The following is a 9,256-nucleotide window of genomic DNA, read 5'->3' on the forward strand; positions in this document are numbered from 1 at the left end:
AGTGGGATCTCAAAGTCACATGCAAGAGTGCTTGTGTTGGTGTAAATCCAAGAAGAGAAGGAGTTCGTAGATTCGGAACTTGCACGTGGTCGTGTCAGTAAACTACTACATGAGGTAGCATTAGATTTAGGGTTAAATCTTTTGTAAAAATTTCGATTCTCTTATAGTAGATTTGGTTTACCTTGAGGATAGTTAGGTCAAATTCTCTCCAGGTTTTTACCTTGAAACAGGTTAGTTTCATTGGTTTTCCTGGATAATCATATCGTGGTATTATTTACTTTTCTACATCTTTGCATGATATAATTTATTTGTTTTAACCTATATCTGAAAATTAATCTAAGTAATCACTTGGTTAATATATTAGGTTAAACAATCTGGTTTAAGGGATCTAAACATATTCTCTCAAAAATATATCAATTGAGTTCAATGCTTTTGGTGAAAACATCATTGTTTGCTGTTAATGAAACTATTGTCCATTATTAATTGGATGATAATAAAAATTTTGAACACAAGAAAATTCACAAATGTAAAATCTTTATATAATATTGGTGAAATTACAGGGATCGAAAACGAATTGAACGAAAAAAGAACCAAAAAATAATAAGAATGTACCGTAATGATTGTCAGTGTTTCACATAATTAAATGTGTTCACAATTTGGCCGAAGACTATCGAATTTCTATACAAGCTTAGTTTGCAATGGGTGTGACAACCACGGGGGCCTCTACTTTAAGAAAGCATGTACCTTGTACTTTTGTACATGTTACATTACTTGCATTTCTTTTTGATGAGGACATTGAAGGTATAGTGTTCCACTTTCCTACTCACGTGACACTACAATTGTTGTAATTAGGCTTCTAATCTCATTCCCACATAAACTTTTATCCGAATAAATCTAAGATACACCCAATTTTATATTCAATTTCACAACATGCTGATAAGGTCAATTGTGAGAAGTCAAGATTATTTGCCCACTAATGTTTACTGTTTATATAGACCTATCACTTATTATTTACCGTTAACAATCGACTACTTCAGCATGTTGTAAAATTGAGTGTAAAATTGGATGTGTTTTCCTCTTAATTTGATTATATCTTCTTTTGTCATGAACAAATGTTCAATAACGAGAACTTAACGTGTAAACATATCTTACCCTTCTCCAATTGCAGCCTTGCTCCAGTGACTAACCAATGCCCAGGACTATCCTGTGGACCTTTACATAACTGTGACATATCTATAAATTTTAGAAGCTTTTGTGCTTGTACTGACACTGGAGGCCCTGTAGGAAACACACCAGAATCCACCACCACAGCTGGTTGTTTCTCTTTCAACGGGCTGCCCGAAATCGAAGTACTTATAGCAGAGAAAAGACCGGACTTTTGGGAAAACCCAGAAGATACTTGTGTCCAACTTGATTGCACAATGAAAGCATCCGACACCTTAGAGAACAAGAGCCTAAGATGAAGAACATTTTTTGAGTCGTGTTTCTTTACAAGAAGTTGAGCTCCTGTAACAATAAAGGCAACATCCTCGTTAGAGGTCCAACCAGAGTCATATTTAACTGGCGCTGTGCTTATATGGGAAAACTTTTTTCTGTGTATTGCTTCAAAGTATCGATCATCGGCAATATCTTCTGATCCTCGCCATATTGATGTTTCATCTATCTTGTTATCAAGCATCATTGGAGTATTTGATAGATGTTGCAAATGTATGGCCAACCTGAGATACAGGTCATTTCTAATCAATATCAAGTATGGATCACAAAACTTTTCATAACCACTAAATTGGTAAGCTATTATTGATTCTGATATAAGATTATCACCATTTTATCATTCATCGTTAAAAAATTATTATCTTTAACTTTTGTGAAAATTGATATAACTTACTATTGAGTTATTGAGAAGGAAAATGAATATCAAACTAACATTTACATTTACCTGTTGCATTTCATGCCCTCTAGATACAAGCGCATCCCTGTGACAGGTCTCTTCCCAACGGTAACCTGTTGAGTCATGGCATACCAATTAGATTCCTAGACCATAGTTATGATACATAAAATTACTTGACATAATATTGCACGTGAAGGAAGAAAGTACCTGATTAGGGTTTACATATAGCTTAGGACCCATCAAGTTAAAGTGGAGGATCGATGATGGAGCAGCCCTATTTGTGACAGAAGACAGTGGGAGGTCGTTGTGAATGGGAGCCCAAATCTTGTGTGATTGGAAGTCAAGAAAGTACTGTAAATCACTGATAGGAGGTTTATCTACAGCCAAAATAAAGGACAAGAATTAGATGAACAGCATAAGGAAAAAAGAATAGGGGAAAAAATGAACGAGAAATGAAATCTACAAAGTTCAATAAGTCATTAATTATCAATTAGTATTATTGTATTATAGGAAAAAAAAAATGAAGAAGACAAAGGTTCATGGTGTTTTAAGATGGTAAAGAGCCTATTATCATGGTTTTAAAAAACCAGAACGATCAAAAAACCGAAAAAAGATCAGTTCCCAATTTAACCTAGTTCTTGACTACTTTTTTTGCTGATTTTCACACACAAAAATTCGACACAACCAACCAACCTAATGGAGGCATTCGAGGAGGTTCTAGATCTAGAGATCTCCACCTAGATTTGGTGGAGATATAAAAATATTTTCCCCTTTCCAATCATCGTCGCCCATCACGTGTCCCCCATTTTCGATCTCGATTGTACCCAACCACCGCACATGGACGTTTTAACATTTAACGTGGTCAGGTTGAGCAACAACCTAACTCAACTCGATCCATGACATGTCAAGATATTAATGTCTTGTGCATTCTCTAAACATTTTTTTTGTTTTGGCTAAAAAAAAAAAAAAAGTTTTCTTTTTTTAAATAGTAAATCTAAACCGCGACAAATTTCACTACTAAGGTGACACGGTGTGATTAGTGTACAATAATAATGTAGTTAGGGTGATTCATGTGGCAAGTGATGGTACACTAATTACAATCTATCACCTCAATAATTGTGAAATAATTATTGTGTCTATATTATATATTTTTTTTAATAAAAAAATACCAACTCAAGTGGTTTGGATAAGTTGATCGTGCATACAATAATGTACTAACCAACTTCCCTATGAGCTCTATATCGGTTAGGCCCAGATTTTCTGGACTGTGGGCCTGTGGCCTTTTCAGTTTAATAACCCAAAATGTAGGGTTTGCTTTAAAAGGACGATTGAGAGAGAGTTGAAGACTTACATCGAAGATAGAGGTTGATGGCATGGGATAAAAAACCTTTGCCAGGAACACCTCTAAGGAGAGAAGTTATGGGGATGAAGCTGAACTGAATTGCGTCTGGCATTGATGGAACTGTTAAAAGCCACTCGCAATGGCTTGAGACCGATGGATCACCTCCCTTCTTGTAACATATAACAGTGATTCCCTGCAAAAGCCATCTACTTCAATGTTAATATTATGATAAATTGATAATATTAATAATCCAGCGTTGTATAGAAAAGCAATGACATATTGGTAGTTTATCTTTACTCGCAAAGATGATGAGGTATTAACCAGTTGAATTATCATGTTCTTGGCAATTAGTACTATTCCAATAACATAATAAATAAATATTTGTATAAATTTTTTATGCTTAATGACACAAAAGTTTATAATATTTATTTAGTAAAATGTATGGTATTTCTAACATTGTTACATGTTATAGCGAAATGCACCTGGTACCTAGAAATAGGTATTGTCTACTTTGTGCTAAAAAGCATTTATGTTTTGGTTTTTCTTTCTTCATCAAATTGATTAATGTTGTTTGGTGATTCTTGTACTATCATTATTCATGTATTTCATCATTGTTTTCAAACAATTATTAAAGGATATTCGTGGAATAACTGGACCTACATCTTTTGTATTGACGGATGAGAAGCTATTGAAAGCAACAGGTTGGGTAACAAAGACATTGAAAGCCTGCGGTGCCTGCAATTAGTTTAAGAAAATTATTGTGTAAGCACCCATTTTGACAAGATTAAAATTCAAAACCGAAACAAAAACAAAATGAAATTGTGATGATAATGTTCTATTGGTGGGAGACAAAAATTAGAACCTTCTCTTTAGGTTTGGAGTTCAGCGGGGAGAAATTGCATGTCCCAGTAAACAGCTGATCTCCAAGCTTATCCAAGTGATTTTTGAGCTCTGTTGGCCCCAACTCCGAAGACGTATCCTGCTTAACTAACACTACATCTTGGCCACCAATGCTTAACCCCACAATTATGTGGGTCCCATATTTCTCAATGAATCTGTGAAAATTTATTAAAATTAAAAAATAAAATAAAACTATTAACTATCTAAATCAAGATAATTAAATGTAAGTAAAGGAAACCATGCATTCCACCCTATAGATAACTATGTAAAGGATACCATGCATTGTACCTTATTGTGGCCAACCTATCCAGTTAAGTAGCCCTTCCACATTCTAATTAAGCTGTCTTGAATTAACTAAACATGTTGTATGTGTGATTTTTTTTAAGAACGACATTGTTCTACCAGTTTGGAGGGAAAAGTTCAAAAAAGAAAAGCATATTTAGCAGCTCAGTAATCCAACATATAAGTTAAACTAGGGTCGGTCTAACAATGATTCTCAAAACCTCATGAGATTTTGGGTTCAAAACCCATAACCAATCATTTGGAACCACCCGGCCCCAAGAAATCCTTCCATGTAATTATCCAATGTATACTTAAGAGAATAGTCAAACTCTTAAATAACTCTAAACACTTATATTTAAGAATAAATAAATAATAATAAAAAAAAAAAAGTTAACTAGGGTTTAAAACACGATGACTCCATTTCAATAGCTAGAGTTCACTCCAATTTTTTTTTTATATGACACTATTCTACCAGTTTGGATGGATGAGATCCAAAAAGAAAATCATATTTAGCATCTCATGAGTAATCAAACCTATAAATTAAACTAGGGTATAAATCCCAAAGGAAAATTTTGAATTCAAAACTCATAACTAGCATTTTGGAACCACTCCCAAGGAATCTTTCCTTGTTATTATTTGATGAAAGAATAGTCAAACTCTTAAATAACTGTGAACACTGCATTAAAAAAGACGATGACCAAAAAAAAGAAAAAACTAAAGCTTAAATACACCAACTCCACAGTTCACTAGAGTTCACTCCATTTGATTATTTATTTTTTTAGAATGGTTCATTAGAGAGAGAGAGAGAGTTTTTTCTTTTTGACATTCTGGAAATTTGGCAAATGAATGTCTAATTAATATTTAATTTGACTGTCACCAAACAGCAGCCAACGCAATAGAATATCTCCAGAGGGAGAGGATTGTAATTTTGCACTCCAATTAATTCGCTTCCTATCCACGATAGTGACACAGCATTTGAAATTTTAGTAGTCCTCTCCGTTTTTCCTTAATTTTAGTTCAATTCCAATCATGTACCTAAAATTATGTTAGGTCCGTTTCAGCATAAAACAATATTCTAAAAACAAAATATAAACCAACTTGGTGAAACCAAAATCATTTTTAATGACCCAGACAAACACATTTTTTTGGGTTTCATCCTCGAGCAAAGAACATATCCCAATTTCTCATTCTCCAAAATGAGCTTAAATGTGTATTGGCCATTCACACACAGTGTTGAGGTGGCAAAACTTAATTGAAAACTCAATGAATTAAAATAATAAGATTGCACATAACTTAAGCTCTAGTTTATTGAAAATGAGCTCCTTGACAATGTCACAACTTTTACAACTTCCAATTTTAATTGAGCAGGCTTACAATCCATGTTGAAATAGTCTTGGAAGTCAATGATTTTCATATTACACATTATCTCTCTACAGCTTAATAAAGCATAAACTAAACAAAGAGCCAACTAATAAGCCTATAATTTATCTATTAAATATGAATAAAATCCTAGTGACTGTCAACATTAGACTTTTTTTTTAATCATTTTTCTATTTGGGTGACCAACTCTCTCTACATTCAAAACGTTTTTCCAACTCAAACACCTCCAAACTGTAGATGTTCTATCTCAATTTTATGCTATTATATCATGTAAACAAAGATCATACAACCTGTCCAGACAGCTAATTCCTAACGTGGTTGATAACTATTGACATTTTACTAAACTAATATGGACTAATTCTAAGTTATAATTAATAATTATTGGTCAAATAAGATAAATGTCTACGTTACTGATAGAAGTTAGAAAATTGTGTGTACCAAATGATTAGCCATGCTATTATTTCTATTATTATTTGATCATTATGACTAGCATGCGTATGAGTTATTTTATTGACATGGTCTCTATGGGTGGTTTCGTCTATTTCTCTTCCTATCTCATATGTCAAGAAGATTCATCAAAATGTATACTTTTTTTTTCCCCGTGTTTACAAAGGAAAAATGAATTAAAAGATTAGGTGTGTTTAGAAAGTCCAAAAAAAGTACACAAAGTAATAAGTTTTATGATACAATATATTTCAATTATTGACATCATAAATTATATTCGATGTACAATAAAAGTGATATATGTAGTAATTCCAATAAAAATGATATTGTATTAATCATAATATGCCGCATCAATAAGTTGTGAAAATGTTATGATATTTGTAGTATTATTGTTAGAAAAGTCAAGATAGAATAATGCGTTTTTGTGCTAGAAGTTTAGAACATCATTCTTTCTCTTTTGTTTGTTTGTTTGATTATTTCTTAAAAAATAAAAATAAAAATAAAAGAGAGAGATAATGTCGACATAGAACATAATCAAAGAGTCCTTTTGGTTCTCATTAAAAATAAAAATAATAAAATAATAATAATAATAATAATATAATGACTAAACAAAGAGTAGATATATTGTCGCAATCTCTTGATAAAAACTACATATCCTAAGTTTCGAATATGATACTCGCTCACTATTAGGGTCCGTTTAAATACAGCTGAAAACTGAAAATTGAAACTGAAAACTGAAAAACACTGTAACAAAATAATTTTTAAATATGTAAATAGTACAGTGGGACCCATTTTTAATGAAAAAATTGCTAAAAAGTGAAATTTGTGGGTCCGTAAACAGTACACGATGTGCACTGATTGGCTGAAAAAGTTTGAAAAATCCAACTTTGTAGTTACTGTTCATTGAACAGTGTATAAACAGTAGCCGCAAGTCTCAAAAACGCGTGAAAAAAAAAAAAAAAAAAAAAAAAAAACAAACAAACAAACAAAACAAAACGCAGACGCAAACGTTTCAATTTCAGCCGAATCCAAACATAGCTTTAGTTGAATAATAGAGCCTAAGTGGCAAAATGCAAATACACTATCTAAATTCTAAACTTTCACCCACTTGACGGAGAATGGTACTTTGTATGGGCCCAATGGTATTTGCGGATTGGCGTTTTGTCCAACTTTGAACCAGTTTTTGTCGGTATTGGTAAGCAAAGTAAAGATACGTGCCTAATTATTTTAAGGACCCAACCAAAAAACAAAAATGTGAACGGGTTCAGAATTTGGTTCATGAAGAATTCTAATCCGACATCGACTAAATATTCGTGTTTTGACCCAAGTTTTGCTTCAAACTTCCACCATCTTTCATTCACAATTCGTTGTTCTCTTTGTCTGAAAAACAATTCGTGTTTTGGTCATTGTTCTTACTTCTGGGAAAAAGTATTTCAATTTAATTAGTTTGTACCTTAAAAAGCAAAAGCAGAACAAAAGCCCTGAATCTTAAAAGTTAAAAAGTAGTGAACCCAATCCAACAAATTTGCATGTGGAGGATAAGACACAAATAACTCGTGATCATTTTAGGACACGTGTCAGTTCTGTATCTTCTTCCGTATAAGTTTTACATGGAAAAGAAACCAAACTTCAAATTAACAGAGTATGCTAAATAACTATCTTGGAAATTAGAATAGATAAAATAATACGTACATTACCTGGCAAGAGCACAGGGATCCCATGCTGTCGGAACTGCATCACGAACTTCATCGGAGAGAGCGAGTGGGTATCGATCAATATGAACATTGAATAGTGTGATAAAGAAACCATCAAGACCCAAGAACTTAGTATTCCCTGCATCAGTTGCCCACGAACCACTTTGGAAACCAAACATGGCATTGAAACAACCAGATGGGATTTTCCCAGGAACTTTAGAACTTTGGTTGAAAAATTCTGACATCTACACCATCAACCATAATAACAACAATGATAAAATTAGCAAAATCCATGCTTTTTTTTTTTTTTTTTTTTTTTTTTGTTCTTATTGGTTAATTATAAGAACGGTAATAAGAATATATGTATACCTGATTGAAGCTGAGGATGTCAGATTGATATCTAGTTCGATCGCCTTTGTCACATTTGATATCAATTGAGACATCATTGAAGGTGCCAAAACCAGGGACTTGAAGTTGTGTTTTTTGTGATTCATTGAGACGGACCAATCTTCCTTTGCCTTTGCAAAAATTGAGCCTGAAATCTGAAGTTAAGTCGAATCCTCTACCTAAGCTGTTTAGAGCTCTCTTCACTATTTCTTCACCCATATCAATCTATCTCTCTCTCTCTCTCTCTCTTTTCCTTTAGTGTTCGTATTTGGTGGCAATAATATAGGTGAAAGATAAGGGTTGTGATTTGACATTGTCAAGAATTGGTACGTTTTCAATTTTAATTTATTATATCATGATAAGTACGTTTCCAAGAGAGAATGTGAAAACGTATTAACACGTCTAGGAAGTTTCATTAGGTATATGATTTGATCACATTAACTTTGACCGAAGTCGATCTCTCTTTATATTGATTTTTTTGGTTATGACTATTTGGTGTCAATTTTTCCAACTTTCAATAGAGAGAATCCATTCCATGGACACAAAACTCTTTTGCCAGGGTTTTTTGTCACTACCCTTATGACTGACAGTAAATGCCTAAATGGCAAAGAAAAAAAAAAAAATGATCGATCTATGTGAAAATAATGGCCGATCGCTGACGGATTACGCTAGAAAACAGAGTTCTAAAAAAGAAACTCTAGTTTCAACAATGAACGTGCATCACTTTCGTTTCACATGAGGCAAATGGGATAAAAGGACAATATAAGGTCGGCATTTTTTTGTGGTAAGGAAGATAAGATTGACAGATATGGCATTGGCAAAAGCTGAACGTCAACTGAGAACTTAGAACGGGCAACGGCAATAAGTGAATACCACATAATTCAACCGACCTTTTGTTCGATGTTAAGTTTGTAACTTTCTCAAAAAAAGTTTGTTACT

General features: G+C 33.1%; 1 protein-coding gene across 1 annotated transcript; it reads right to left on the bottom strand.

Moving 5' to 3' along the window:
- Positions 1-581: 581 nt before the first annotated feature.
- LOC126717750 (MACPF domain-containing protein At1g14780) lies at positions 582-8,612 on the bottom strand. The gene is made up of 8 exons (XM_050419596.1): positions 8,300-8,612; positions 7,934-8,175; positions 4,093-4,285; positions 3,891-3,965; positions 3,240-3,423; positions 2,096-2,265; positions 1,937-2,001; positions 582-1,718 (listed from the first exon to the last, which is right to left on the bottom strand). Exons 1-8 carry the CDS (start codon positions 8,534-8,536, stop codon positions 1,103-1,105), a joined length of 1,782 nt encoding a protein of 593 aa, XP_050275553.1. The 5' UTR covers positions 8,537-8,612; the 3' UTR covers positions 582-1,102.
- Between the last annotated feature and the right edge of the window lie 644 nt (positions 8,613-9,256).

Source organism: Quercus robur, chromosome 3, assembly GCF_932294415.1.
Source record: "Quercus robur chromosome 3, dhQueRobu3.1, whole genome shotgun sequence".
In the NCBI taxonomy this organism is placed as follows: domain Eukaryota; kingdom Viridiplantae; phylum Streptophyta; class Magnoliopsida; order Fagales; family Fagaceae; genus Quercus; species Quercus robur.